The 15,522-nt window shown below is 46.0% G+C and overlaps 1 protein-coding gene across 9 annotated transcripts in view; it reads right to left on the bottom strand.

Annotated features, from left to right (window-relative positions):
- Positions 1 to 15,522, bottom strand: part of LOC143371716 (casein kinase I) — a 39,787-nt gene that overhangs the window by 9,655 nt on the left and 14,610 nt on the right. For 2 of the 9 annotated variants that reach the window (XM_076817210.1, XM_076817249.1), the window contains exon 8: positions 14,560 to 14,653. In XM_076817210.1, the coding sequence (XP_076673325.1) occupies positions 14,560 to 14,653 (94 nt within the window). Of the gene's footprint in view, positions 1 to 7; positions 10,208 to 12,244; positions 13,026 to 14,555; positions 14,654 to 15,522 lie in introns of those variants that run through there. The other 7 variants (XM_076817199.1, XM_076817189.1, XM_076817220.1 and 4 more) reach the window with 7 other exon arrangements.

Here is a 15,522-nt window from a genome sequence, read left to right as displayed (position 1 = left end):
GTGGTCATTCGTTTATCTCGTTTAATTTAAAAAATGCTTCGTTTCTTCTTTTTATTATTCAACTAGAATTCGGCGAGCGGCCGGCAGGGGCGGGCGGGCCGCGAGGCGATCGCGCACGTCGAAGAAGAGACTCGTATTTATTTCCGAAAATATTTTACTTGGACGCCTCGTTTCGCGGGCCGGCCGCCTGCTGTCGCCGCTGTTCCCGATCTAAAACAAACGTTCGTTTTCCGGCTCCTAATCGGCATTATTTTACCCCCTACGTCGAACATAAAGAATGGCGGAGAAAAACGCGAAATCAGACCTGCCTGCACGAAGAACTCGTATTTCCAAGTATCTTTTCAAACACAATCGAACGCCACGAGCCGCACGGCTCGCGCGGAATTAGCCCTTCACGGTCAGCGATCCTTAATAACGAAAAGTCGCTTAAGAATTACTAGTCCCTTAACAGAAATTAATTCCAACCTAATCATCGCCGGCCTCGGGAACAGACAGTTGCGTTTCAGATCAGAAATCGGTATTCTACGGGGTTCGGCGGTTCGAACCGCTTGCGCTCGACGTTACGACAGCTGCCCTTATTTTGATTTCGTTCGTCTCCGGTGCTCGCCTCGCTCGCTCGCTCGCTCGCTCGCGTTTCGCACATAAACGATTTAATTTCAGGTCGAATGCCTAAAAGAACAAGAGGACGAAGGATAACAGAACTGAAGCGTTCGCGCGCGACTCGATGCCCTCGCGCGCAGACGAGTCCGCGCGGCTGCGCACCGAGTGAAGGAGAAGCAAACGTACAACGATGATCGTAATCTTACAATTGCACTTCAGTTAGGAGTTTAACGAACTCACACCAAGAATGTCAAGACAATGCAAGCTTAATTTCCGGGCCCGACCCGCTGGCCCCTGGGCCCTCGGACAGAGGACACGCGCGTCAGAGCGAGGGGAGGGTGTATCGGCGCGATTAGTCAACAATAATAACGGAAGGGGGCTCCCAATCGTCAGGGTTCTCCCGGTGAAGAGAAATCGCTCGGGGCCCAGCGGGTCGACCGTCTGGCCGTGAACAATAGATTAGATACCAGCAATTTATACTTGATTCATTCCTCCTTGAAACGCTGCTAATATCGCGTCACCTCGACAAAACTACCGTAGATCGATCAGCGCGGGGCTGCTTCCTCTCGACCTGCGCCCCCTTGCCATCCTCGACGATCTTGAACAAGAAGAAATAACGAGGAACAAAAAAGAAAAAAAAAGAAGAAGAAGAAGAATGAAAGAGAAAGGGGTGGTGGTAGACAGTGGAGGGCTCGATGTTGAAAGAGCAATTAAAAATGGAAGTCCTTGGAAACGAGTAGAGGGATGGGGGGGTCTCGGCTGGCCGTCCCATCCGAGCCAGGGCGAGCCTCCTCCTGACCAGAAAAGCGGATTAACTTGGACGATTAAATCCATAGGTTACATAGGAGACGCTTAGCCGATCGCTTTAGCCGCTCGTGCTTTTCATCAACCTACAAAGAAAGAAAACGTGAATGCAGGGAAAGCAGCTCCGGAGGGAGGGGTTTTGGCGTGTCTCGAGGATGGCAAGAGGTGGTGGTTGTGCGATGATAAAAGAAGAAGAAGAAACAAAGAACAATACGGAAATTCGTACTAGAGTGCAAACGGAAGCCACGAGTATCATGTTTTCCTCCGCGTTTCCTCGGCAACACGCGTCACGCACGCGACTCCCTTACACGCACCCGTTCTACCCCACTTTCTCCCATCCTCTCTCTCTCTCTCTCGCTTTCTCTCCCCCGCGGTCATCCCTCCCCAGAATCGAGGGAACAACAGTATCCGTCGCAGAGATAATCGCGACTAAACGAAAGGAGAAGGCAGGCTCGCGGTAGATCGACTCGCGACGCCTTGAAAAAAAAAAGGACCCTTCGTCGCAGCTGTTCCTGAGCGCGTCAAGGCCGTCGCGCATTTTGGCGGAGCGCGGCGACACGAAGAGAAAAGTTTATAAACGATTGATGACAGAAGCGCAGCGACAATTAATTAATTATTATTCGTTTCTTCGACTCGCTTCGCGAATGTGCGCAACGGCCTTTGTAGGACCAATTCACAGAGCACTCTCTATTCCCCGTTTCCCCTGACATTCTCATTTCGTCTTTCTTCTTTCGTCCCTCTAACGCGCTAGCTCTAACTACTTAGTCGTTCCCCTTTCTCTTTCGCCACTCACGCACACGCACACGGACGCTCGATTCGAATCAGATACACTCCTGCGCGAGGGTAGCCACCCTTCGCCACGCTCGCACGCAAAACACTCGCCTCTCCTATGATTAATAATATAGTGTATTTTTTGTTGCTGTCGCGATACCCTTAACGTATCGCGTGGTAATTGTACATACACATACAAACGGTGTCGCCTCGGTACAATTACGATTAGCATAGGTGAAATACAATTGATCGCGGATTCGTTATACCTCGATGCCGGGGGATCGTCGTGACGCCTCGTCGATGAACGTCTTCGCAGACGAGTCCTCGCTACTCGGACCTGCAGATTCAGCTATTTCTCATTCTTCTCTTCCTTCGCTTTCGCCCCGTATCTTTCCGCGCTTCTTCTCCGTTTAAGTCTCGTGGCTCGACGAGCTCCTCAGTGGTAAGAAAACGAGGAAGCTCCTCTAGGCTGAGATGGGCGAAATTTTTATTTAAATCAAATTTCGAATAACGAATAAAAGTTGCAAAAATTATTCGCCGTGTGTCGAATAAAGTTAACTCGGGTTAACCAACGAATGACGAATAATTTAATTTTTTTTTTTAACTTTTATTCCTTAGTCGAAATTTCATTTAAATAATAATTTTGTCCATTTTGACCCGAGCGAAATCAAGCATGCGCGATCAATTTCTCTTTTTTTTCTTTAATTCTGCTCTTTTTTTGTGGGGAAAGAAAGATTCGATTGAGAAGGAAATTTGTATCTTGCCCTCCCCTTTTTTCTTCACCTCCACGCGATTCCGTGGCAAAACGCGTCCTCGCAGCTTTCGCTTCCTCTCGCTCAGTTTCCGCCAACGAGATCTGTTACCCGCGCGTTGAAATCTCTCGCGACATCGCATAGTTCATATCACGTACACATAGACGATCACATTTTCACGCAGTTTCCCTCGATTTCTGACAAAGCGGAGATTTTCGAATCGGAAAATTTGCTAGCGGTTACGATCGATCAGGTTTGCAAATTTTGAGTTAAAGATACCAGAATGGTAGCTTTCTGGAGAACTTTCGACAGCCTTCTTCTTGATACCCTATCTCTTCATTTAGACATGCAGATCCAAATTTCCAAATTCGAGCGAACCTGTCAGCTTGCTGATTTACCCTTGGAAATTGAATCGATTCCAACGCGTTTCGTCTGGCGCAAACTGTGCTCCGTGAAAAAAAAGAAGAAATGCAAATGGCGGAACCAAATTACGGGGGGTGGATGCTGGCGCTCCTCTCCCTCTTTGCAACGGCATCGATCACCTCGAGAATCATCTCTTTCTCGCGAGAACTTCGAGAGCGATATCGTGGCGATCTACGGGCTGGGAAACGACGGGTCTGGGCAGGAACGGTTTCCGTGGGTCGTTCAGTCGTGACGGAGAACGCGAGCGTGTTTCAGCTCGCGCTGGCAGTGTTTGTTCCCTCCATGTTGAAGACGCGAGGAAGCTCCTTCATTCGCTGGCCAAGCAATTCGATTCACGAGACCCATAAACGGGGGTGATTTTGTGACTAATGGGGTGGCTTTGTGATAATGATTATTATTATTATTATTATAATAAAAAATTCGTAGCTTTGTGATAATTATTATTATTATAATAAAAAATTCGTGGCTTTGTGAAAATTATTATTATTATAATCAAAAATTCGTACCGCAAGCATGGGTGACTTTGCGACTCTTTTTAATATTATTCAATTATCATCCCGAACCAACACACTAGTTTAACACTAAGCGCACCACGCCCGGTTGCATTTTGAACTTCATTAAAAACTTCTGCCTTCATTTTTTTAGTTTCTTTCGACCATTTGAGTTTAAGACAATATGTTTCCTAATCGGCCATTTGACTGGTAGCGGCAGGAATAGGTATATATATAGTGCCGGTACGTTTAGTGATAAGACAAGCCAATGATTACTTTTATAGTTAAGTGAGAAATAAAATTTTGCAGTCGTTAGAAAGCCACCCCGCATTGAGAGGGTAGCTTCGTGACGATATATTTTATCGTATGAATAACACAGGGAAATAAAAAAGCACAAAGCATCCCCGTTAGCCGCAATGCCACCCCCGCCTCCGGTACCGATTTCGTGGCGATAAATTTGGGGAACTATCGTTCACGGGTTCTTCGAAGATACGCGATTTATAAAACGATATTTCGATATCGTTCTTCAAATTTGAGGTAGTTCGATCGAAACATAAATTCAGCTCTGTGCTTAACGATTCGAAAATAATATCGCGGAGGCCAGTCGAATCGAAGAAGCTCCTCGGCTTGGAAAGCGGCGCGTGTTAATCGAAAAGAGGAGTCAGAAAGAAAACGGTGGAACGTGTCGAGACATCGGATAATTGTAGAAAGTAATTATTCTAGGATGATACGACGGGCACCATTTCACACGAAGTCGTGGGAGTAAATTGTCACGCAACGTTTATAATAATTGTTCAATACAAAGGTGGATCGAATGTAAGTCTTACGCGCAAAGCGTTTCGACACCTTCCACCGATAAACAATAGCAGTGTCAGTCCTCTGCACTCGTGGGCTTCAATCACTGTGTTGGAAAAGCTTCTACCGATAGTCTTCTATGATCCAAGTTCCCACCACATCCGGGTGGCTAAAATAAAAAATATCAGTGGGTCCGTTCGGAAGTAGTGGAAGATTGGACGATCTGTCTGACTGAAGTCGTAATTTCTATCGTAAAACAACAGCAGATATGCATCAGACTTAAATAAGAGAAGTAAGAACACAGGGTGTCCCAAAGTTCGTGGTAAGGGTAAATTTGTGAAGGCGATCTGTCTCGAAAAGATAAAAAAAAAGTGTAGAATGAGAATTCTCTTGAATCTTCGTTTCCAGGAAAATTTATATTGCAAACAGGAGTAGTTACAATTAAAGATACGAATAAAAAGTTACATTTCCTTCGACAACGCTATCTTACAATTGCCACGAAATTTCTGCCACTTGCACGTTAAATTATGCTTTCCTCTAAAACGCAGGTATCCGCGAGAAGTCCCACTCTACGATTTGCATTCATTTTTCCGAGACGCATCACCCAATCGTGCCTCGCACTTTCGAACACCCTGTGGAATATAAAGACCCTTAAAGTGACACATCTGCTTTCCCCATAAACAGCCTGGTGCCTGTAAAATCCACCCCCAATCTTTTGATCTTGACGAAAAAAGTTTGGAGTCTTAAACGTTAAAAATCTGTAACCCGCTCCAATCTTTTCCATTCCCAACGCGTGCAGAGGACGGGAAACGGATGCTCCGTCGGGCCCGTCGTTTCCTTTCCCGCTCGGCTAACGAGATACCCGTCCCGTCCCCGAGTGGATCGTTGCGATTCAAGTCGCCGTCTCTATACAAGTTACAACATAGTAAATAGCGTAATTAGCGGTAGCAGCAGCGGTAGTAATGGTAATAGTAATAGTTGGTAGTAGTTAATTAGTTAATAGTTAATGGTAATAGTAATAATAGTAGCGGTAGTAGTACCCTATGACAAAAAAAAATACATAGAAAAACACGTGTCGGTATAATATATATTTATATATAACCTTTTTTTTTATCACGTTCTCTTGCTTTCCACCTCTTTCTTGTTTCCTTTTGTATGCAACGCGTCGACGATATACTTTTTATACAAGACGTTGATAAGGCCGGGAGGGAGGGGGGGGGGGGGTGGAAAAAGGGGTGGCGAAGCGGGAAGTGACGAGGGACGGGGTTGGGCCACGCGAACATTAAGGGCGGAAGTGGACGCGGAAGAATGAAAAAGGGGACGTTAATTTTGGACTCCCATAAAGTTTAGATTGGGTCGGCTGGGTCGATCGTTGCAAGCTTCTTTTTTCTTCCGAAACGGGTGCGTTTTTCCCGACAGTCGATCTTGGAAAAATTCTGTTTCGATAAACTTGACAGCTTGTTTTTGATTTTCTATTCCCTTTTATTTGAATTTACTACGCGCTCAGGGTTCGGAGAATCAAGGCAGTCCAGGGATCGAAGTGCTCCTTGTAATTCGTGATTAAAATGGAAAGCGGATGCACACGGTGTTCAAAAAGTAGGTCGGAAATGTGGAAGGAAATATTATCGTGCGTGACGTTTTTTGAGGGTGGAGAAATTTTGAAATACTCTTGCAGAGCTACCGAGCGATTGGAGTTTTCGTATCTTTTGGAAGAAAGGCTCCCCGCAGAATCTTCTGTATGGAACCACTGAATAATCTAAAGGTTGCAACACATGAGCGTCTGTTCCGTAGTCAACGTAAAATAGTAGAGATTGAAGATCAAGATTCTTACTTACTTAAAAACAATACAAAAATAGAATCCTGCTGTTTGCAATGTGCAGGGCATTTGCGACAATTCTTGCATCAATATATTTAAATAAATGTATCAGAAGAAGGGATGATAAAATTCCTGATTAAACCACCAATCCTCACGAACCATCTTTGAACAACAAAACCCTTGAAAAAAATCTTTTCTGCGTATAGAAATGTATCATTCTACATATTCCACTATATTTCGAACAAAAATCCCCAAGCATTTCAATTCTACCGCGAACTACTACTCTGTACACTAACCCTGCGTACAAATATTTTTCCACCGACTGCCTTGACCCGCAAGCCCCTCGAGTCTCTCACCCACTGTTCCCCCTTGAAATTTCGAAACCCTCAAAACACCACAGACTTTCAAATAAAACAGAAAACAATTCCAGGACAACGGTACCAAAGGAAACGCGGTTTCCTTGAAATTCCCACGGTCCTCCGTTCCTCCTCCACCCAAGCCACCCTCGCTGGGACACACGGAAGTTCGCACGTTCACGTAAGACGAGATACAAGCACACAGGACAGCGAGGGACACGCACACAGGACACACGATAAGCGGAAGATACGATTTGGTACCGTTCACCAACAACAATCATCCCTTCGTCCCACAATCCCCCTTATACTCTCAAATTCAAACCCACCGCGCTGTACCATAAAAAAGCCACACGACCCAACCCTTGAAATTACTCGTGAACAGGACCAAAGCACTCCTCGTCGTACCCCGACTCTCCACCCAGAATCGGATCGTATAAAAGAGAAGACGGCGAGGCGGCGTGGCCAAGGTGGAGGTGCTCGACGGGAAGCTTCGATCGACCCCCGTGCACCGCAACCGAAGTGGTGGGAAGGGTCGCGAAGGTCGCGGGGACACGAATTGTACAGTACGCTCGATCGATGTTGGCGCGTCTCGCGGTGTTCCTTAACCACTAGCACAACCGAACGGACATTAGTTACCTTACCAGCTACGCTTCTCTATTTAGTCGTTTGAACTCTCATCTCGGTGGACCGTTGTACTACGCTCTGTATGATCGGTGAAATGGACAACGTTCGACCGTCGACCGGGGTCTGTCCCCCGGGGTCGGCCTCGGAGCGGGATCCGGGCGCGACCCCCGCGGCCGTCGGGTCGAGAAAGCTTGGGATCCTCGCGCGCGCGGACGCGCGAGCGGACGCCCCGATAACGTCCAGCCATCGGTGCTGGCGATTTTCGTTTTTTTCGTCTATGTACAGGATAGTGGCTCGGGCAAGGTATGCTACATATTTATACAGTGTCCCTGACGCGTCTCGATTGCTACACAGCAGACACCTCCGTCGTTCCAACCGACCGCCGTATTGTTCTGTTGTGTGAAAGGAATGAGAGTCGCGGGGCCTCGCCTCTGGCAGCGGAAGCAGCTTCTGCGATTCCACAGTGGAAGGATCAAGAGGCCATTGTACGAATTAGGGAGACTGGGTTTCTTTAAGTACTACGAGTTACTTTGTCTGATAATACAGATGGTTCTTCTCTTCCTTTTGCAACAGGAATATAAATCAAAAGCTTGACTTTGGTAATTAAGAAAATGTATGGCAGCTCGTGTCTTTGGTACCTCCACTGTGCAATTACAGGAACCTTATCTAAGTCGTGATCGTGGCGCAATTAAAGCAGAGGCGTGTAGTGTTAGTTGTACAAATGGAGCACATGATTAAACAATCTGAATGCGACGAGGATGTGAAACTAGCTACGCCGAAAGAGTCGGGATTTAATGGCGTCTGAATTAACAAAGTACCCATCGAGGTCAGGCGAGACTCTACGTAACTAGCTAGCCACGTAGTTACACTCAAGACCCACGAATTTAAAGGAAGTCTTTTTAGAATCATTCCACCGGAAACGTGGAACGACCAACGTCAGAAGGGACACACATCCTCTTGTCTGAACAGTTACGTCCCGGTAACGGAGGTTCTACCGCATTCCGTCTTTCGAATCAGTCGTCGCGAATCCATCAACCCCGATTCCCCTAGAAAGAATTATTAAACGAGCAAAAACGCGATGCAGGGAACGTCGGAATTCGCTCGATTTTTCTTACAAACGCTCGCTGTTCCCTGCTGCTTCGAAATTACACGCGCAGGGCCTTAGGTCTCCAATTACTACAGGGCCCTTAAACGCGAGACGGGACAAAGACACGGGGCCTCTCAGGCCCCGCGTCGTTCGGCGAGGTCGCAGCAACGACTATGAGGACCAATCATCGAAGCCGCGTACTGTACACTCGCGATTGCATCCTAAAAAGCTCGCGCCTCTGCGGAGCGTCCTTCGCCGAGACACCACGGACCGTGTATGTATATGTATATGTATGCGTGTAGACACGTGTGGCCCTTGCGAGACCGACCTTTGCGCGAAGGACCCATCCAGATGTAATCGAGTCCGTGCGCGAGCACCGCGTGATAAGCCGCTATCGAACCGAGTTGCGCTCTTCCTTCGAGTCGTAGTGCTCATCCTTGGACTCTTCGATCTCCAGTGTCCTGTTCCGTTGCTGCAAAGGATCTTCGGGGACTCCGTAGACGAAGGTGGGTGGTCCAGGACCCGTGGAACGTGGTGGATCCTCTTGGAGGATTCGCGCGGGCACTCCGTGCTGATGACGATGGGGCGCGTGCTCGCGAGGAACGTGGAGACAGTCGAGAGAGCGGTGCGCGGCCGATGAGGTGCGAAGCTAGGGGATCGTCGGCCTCGGGGAGGCTGGTCGCTCGCGAGATTCACTGCTGGCTTATGGGGGCGGCTAATCGAGGATGTTCGGGGGCTCGACGACACCGGTGACCTTGTCGATGATGGTGGCGATGGGGTTGCTGAAGAAGACGACGACGACGACGATGAGCCTGCTATTGCTGGTGCTGATTCACTTGTGCTGTACGCCTGCCAGCCTGCCCATCAGGATGGGTGGGGCCATTGGTGTCGCTTTGGCGCTTCCAAAACAAAAGACACACAAAACAGCGACATTAGCGCGCCACCGTCCTCACCATATGTTTTCACCACACTTCTCGCTCTTAATCCTCCTTCTCTCTTTCACTCACTCACTCTCTCTCTCTCTTTCCCTATCTCTCCCTCCCCATTCGTTCTCCGCCTCTCCTCTCTATTTCGTTCAGAGCCCATCCCTCTGACCTCTTCACCCTTCGTGACGACTTCATTCGCCCGAGTGAATCTACCATTTCCAGAGGGTCCTTTCACCCTCCACGCCTAGTTCCTATGGAGATACTTAGAGGCGGATTATCGCGCGTAGAGTCGCGCTTAGGTGGCCTGCGATGGGACCCCTCTTCAAGTGGTTTCGTCGACCCTCTGCGCGCCGACAGTGTGAACGCTCAGCGTACCCCGGCGTGCGGGACTCCTCTGCTCCTATCTCTTAACCATAGCCGCCGAACGCCCATGAGCGTTCCCCGCACGCGCTGCGTACACTGAACGGCTGGGTGCGCCAGTAGCTTACGAAGGGTCAATGCTGGGAACGAAGTCGAGGCGAACGGAGTATCGAGAGGGCGGAACGGGGCGTCGTGATGTCCCCGAGGGGCTGGACTGACGAAAGCAAGAGATCGGAGAGCGACGAGGGCAACGGGGTCAGAGAGAAGGATCGCAAGGCGAACACGTCTATCCACGGTATCAGTTTTTCGACGGCGGCGTCCGCTACCGTGGCACAGGAGATTATATCGCCCCCTCTTTGCCTACTTTTGCGACTTAGAATTAGTGTCTTAGCTTTCGGCTACCTGAAAAAGAAGTCAACGAAAGAACATAAAGCGGGATTCCGGTTGGATTCTCGATGCCGGATTAACGGTGTCTAGGATTTGCTTTAAAAAAAAAAAAACGCTCAAAGTGCGACTGTCTCTTTTTGTGTAGCTCCCGATGTGTAGCGAGGCGATCGAGCGAACAGAAGTAGAGAAGAAACGTGCATACGCGCATGCGCTGTCCTCGAATGACCGAAAGCGCGGTCTGCCCAATGCTTGAAATTACAAAACATCTTATCTCCGTGAAAAAGTGAAATGCGGAAAATTGAAAACCAGAAGTCCGTGGCATACTTCAAACCCCAAAGTCGCCACTCCAATTTTAATTCCTCTTCAATGAAAGTGGAAAACTTTTTAAATAAATAAATTTCGTGATCATAATATTCTGGGCTGAAATTAATAAACACCTGCGCTTCAAAGTGTTGCTCCACTTGCTCAGCAACTCGAAGCAGCGACCTTTAAATTCGATAAAAACTTTCAATTGCAACCTTCCGCTCTCTTAATATTCCAGTTTCATTTGCAAAACGCTCGTTTAAGCCTCCGCGTATTTAAATTAGAATCGCCACGTGTGCAACGCCTCAGAGCGCGGCAGAAAAATCGCGAGCCATTTTCCCCGGAGAATTTACAAGGCGTTGGACGGCAAACCAGTTGCCAGGCAGGAGTTTCGTAATCCAGCTTCCTTCTCCCCCTCCGTTACGCTTCTATGCGTGAAACGTAACGGCGAGCGCGCCTTTGAAACCCGAACGCGAAAGCGCTCTCGTAACGAGAGCTCCGCCGCACAGTGGTTCCAAAGCGCCTTTTTGTAGATAAAATTCCGTATCTCAGTGAATTCTTAACCGATCTTTATCTTCTTCTGCTCGTTTTGTCGGGGATTAAATTTGCTAAAATGTCGAACAGTAGTTTTCCAAAATTTTCTTTACGGATTAAAAAAAATATTCCGAACTCTTGATTCCAAAACGAAGAGTTTATTAACCAGTTTTTTTCATTTAGTTAGTCTTCTTCTATATATTCTACATCTTCTTTATAATTAAACAAAAGATATTTTGCGTTTTTTTTTCAAGTGAAACAGACGGAGTTGGCCATTGGGAACTCAAAATCGAAATTAAAGGATCCGATGATATTAATAAATTATGCATTATATTTGTCGAAAACCTCGAACAGTTTCTGGCATTAAATTGCCGGATCCAACTTTGTCAGAAAAAACATGTTTTGGTCGCAATTCAGGTATTTGATATTGTAGCAAATTTAATCCCCGACAAAACGAGCAAAAAAAAATCAAAAATCGGTAGAGAATTAACGGAGATACGGAATTTTGTCCACAATAAGGCACTTTGCAACCACTGTGCGCCGTAGCCGAGCTCCAGACTTCCTCCCCGAGCATTGGGCATCCCGACAATCTCGAGCGATTCTCCTATACTCGACGATCGAGATCGAATCTCTCGAGCGATAACAAAGAGGATAGATCCCATCGTGTCACGGTGGATCTCGATCGTCGAGGATCGCTCGCTTGGCACATTCGTAGTCCCACAGCGCCGTTGTGGTAAAAAGGTGAAGGGGAAAAATTACGAAAGTAGATACTCGATTCATTAGCGGTAGAGACAAAAGCTGCTCTCCGTCTGCCTCGCCCCCTATTGGTTATGCAAAGATCTACGGATGCTTGTATAAGTGTTCGAAGGAAAGCCCATCCCAGTGCACCCGGTAGCAGGCAAACAGACGTTTCGCATTTGGAAAGACTCTTCTTTGCTATGCAAAAGGCAGCAAGCCTTCGACAGGGTTTGAAGATTAGAAAGTGTAAGTTGTTATCAAAGTTCATGCAATTTTCCCGATTTCGATTTGTGGAAGGGGGATTTGTCTTCTTATCTGCTAAATCAGTGTTTCCCAACCCTTTTTGAGTCGCGATCCCCTTTTATAATATTTAAATAAGGTAAAGAAAACGCATTAAAAATAAAATTTCTTACAACTTCAGAATATAATTCTAAATTATTATTATTAGTAATATTTAACAAAAAACCGTGACGACCCCTCAGAAAACATTTCGCGACCCACCGGTTGGGAATCACTGTGCTAAATAGTGGTGGGGAGAATAAGGGTGGATTTTAGATAAGTTAGAGTAGAAGTGTGGTGATTAGTTGAGGGATAGGGGTGTTTATGTTAAATATCTAGCAGGTGGAATTGAGTGGAATCGATGTTCTTTCCAAATGAAAAAGTGCGCTCCCTCACCCCTCTCAATTTCCCCCTGGATCGGGGGCGATCGAGGGGGAGCCATGCCACGGTAATCAAGACACCAATCTACCAAGAAGTGGCCTGCCGAATTAGAGCTGAATGCAACTAACAGCGACATCCACGCGTCGAGATCGAGCCCGCAAGCAAGAGTGTCTGCTGTCGACGAGAAAGAGGTCGTAGGTTGATCCGTGTCGCGCGGCTGTTCGAGTACAGTTCTTATAAATATTCAACGCGCTCTACTTGCTAGTCATTTGCCCCATAGAAATCGAACAAACGTACTCTTACACTTAACGGATATCGTAAGTCGAGGATGGAAACAGAAACGATAGGAACGCGACGAATGAGCAGGTGTACCGAGTAATAGCGAGGTCTCCAAACGCGCATGCACAAATTGGAGATGAAAAAGTTGGGTGGTTGAATAGTAAAGCTTGAATATAGTCGGTTGCTTTCATAGAATTTAAGCAGTAGAGCGTAGGGGATCGGTTTTCTTTGTTTCACGTCTGAGCATGCGCGGTGGAGATGTCGGTACTGCTTGGTAGACATGTGAGAAATCAGCGACGATGGAAATAAGCGAGATCTACTGAGAAACGAACAAATGAATGCTGTCTCGGTAAAGTAAGAACGAAAGGAATGAGCGACGCGATTGACTCTAGCTTCGATCTGGGGAATCTCGAGAATTGGCTCGTGATTGAATGTCTGGCCCCTAGTGTGGGATGTTCCATGCAATCGCTAGCGACAGCACCAAGTGTAACCAGCTCGGTCGAAGTTGTGCAAATTTTACGCAGATGCTGGTTAAGAGAGCTTTATGTTAAACCAGAAACCGACGTGACGAATAGAAAGATTTGTTCAACCGTTGAAGTGAACCCTGTACACTCGAATGCGAATGGTCAATGGAAGAAATGTCGAGTGTACAACGTCACCAGGTCTACGTTTTATGGATCGAATTAAGAGTCGAACGTTAATCGTGGAGAAGCTACCGTGTAATGAGACACCAGATGTTAACGCCTTAACGACGAAGCTTATTGGCTTTCCATTAGGTACTTATATCTAATAGGGGAAGTGATAGTTAAATGGAAATGTATTAGATATTCATTCCTCCGGTAGGAAAATTGACAGTTTGCTGACTGATGTAAGCATGCCAAGCAATAGTGAGATGTCTGCAAAATATCACCTCTGTGGGGATTGCTATGACTAGTTTCGAAGTTTAGCATTTGATCTAGTATCGAGGTTTCAAATTTGATCTAGTTTCGAGGTTTCGCATTTGATCTAGTATCAAGGTTCAGCAAATTGATCAAGTTTCAAGGTTTAGCATTTAATCTAATATCGAGGTTTCAAATTTGATCTAGTTTCGAGGTTTCGCATTTGATCTAGTATCAAGGTTCAGCAAATTGATCAAGTTTCAAGGTTTAGCATTTAATCTAATATCGAGGTTTCAAATTTGATCTAGTTTCGAGGTTTAGCATTTGATCTAGTATCAAGATTCAGCAAATTGATCAAGTTTCAAGGTTTAGCATTTAATCTAATATCGAGATTTAAAATTTGATCTAGTTTCGAGGTTCAGCATTTAATCTAATATCGAGGTTTAAAATTTGATCCAGTTTCGAGGTTTAGCATTTGATCTAGTTTCGAGGTTCAGCATTTAATCCAATATCGAGGATCAAAATTTGATCTAGTTTCGCGAGGTTAGTATTTGATCTAGTATCGAGGTTTAGCATTTGATCTAGTATCGAGGTTTAGCATTTGATCTAGTTTCAAGGTTTAGAATTTGATCTAGTATTGAAGGTGACAAAACCGAGGACCTTTCATGATCTTCTTTCCTTCCCAACCTCTGCTTTTAGTTTCTAAAATCTCACTACTGCTCAATATACTCATAAGTATATAGAAGACAATCTACAAAAGAGAAAGAATTGAACTAATTCTACCCGTTTAACGAGCCGCCGCGTCATTGTCGCTCGACTTATTACCGAGACATTCGTCGTTAAGGCGTCAGGTTCGAGCAACGTTAATAAAATTATAGCATGTCAGCGAGGAACCACACCCTGCGGATGCTGTATAGCAGAGCGAGTTATACTTAGGTGCTTTCGTTTAATGTTTGATGCGGTATAGCAACTCACTTGGACTTGGGCTGCATTTCCCCTGTAGCGGCAGCCGCATCCCTACGGTGCAACCTCATACTGACCCTTCGTTCTTGGCCAGCCGCACCCGACGCTGAAATAGACCAGTAGAAAACAAACAATGCATCAATACCGCGAAAATGATCATTACCGGGCTGTCTATACGATTTAATCCGTTTGCATCGGTGATCTAATGTAAGTGCTTTTCATGTGGGACCATTTTGGGACATATTCACACATTTTTCTTTCTGTATTTTTTTTTTTTAACTATTACTACCGCTGGCAGGTGAATATATTCCAAATACCAGTCCTGAGTTATAGAAGTGTCCACTTGAGGCCTTATATCCCTTTTCAAATAGGATCTTTTGTCGATCATGATTGGTATTTAGCGTACACACATATTCTTCCTCTATTCATTTTTCTTTTTTAACTATGACTACCTTTGTTAGGTGAATATATTCCAGATAGCATTCCTGAGTTACAGAAGTGTCCCCTTGGGGCCTTATGCCCCTTTACACGAGACACTTCCGTGGCCCACACGATTCGTGTTTCAAATATACTATCCACTTGACACAGGCCACCTGAATTGAAAATAGAAGCGGAAATATACAAGATAAAAAAATCTGTGAATATATCAAATATAATAATCGCAACACTGAGAAGTGTTTTCAGATTTCAGCCTTTTGAATTCTACACCCAAAAAATTATATCATTCACAGTGTTGTGCTGAATGTAAATAAAATTATAAACTTTGAGAAACTGCGATCTCTAATAACGCTCTGATTGCGGAATGCAAAGGGGCGCTGTCGTAATGGTTACACGCTCAGTCGCAGGCTGTGCAGTAGCTCGACCCAGAAAAAGCGACACGAGAAACAAGAAGACAGGAGTGCCGAAGGCAGAGGCGACCAGCACTCGCGTTGCAAGATCACGCGTCTTAAACGACTACAGTCAGTACGTATGTTA

The sequence above is a fragment of the Andrena cerasifolii genome, chromosome 1 (genome assembly GCF_050908995.1).
Source record: "Andrena cerasifolii isolate SP2316 chromosome 1, iyAndCera1_principal, whole genome shotgun sequence".
Classification (NCBI taxonomy): domain Eukaryota; kingdom Metazoa; phylum Arthropoda; class Insecta; order Hymenoptera; family Andrenidae; genus Andrena; species Andrena cerasifolii.
Note: the sequence above shows the minus strand (reverse complement) of the source record. Positions and strands in the feature narration are given on the sequence as shown.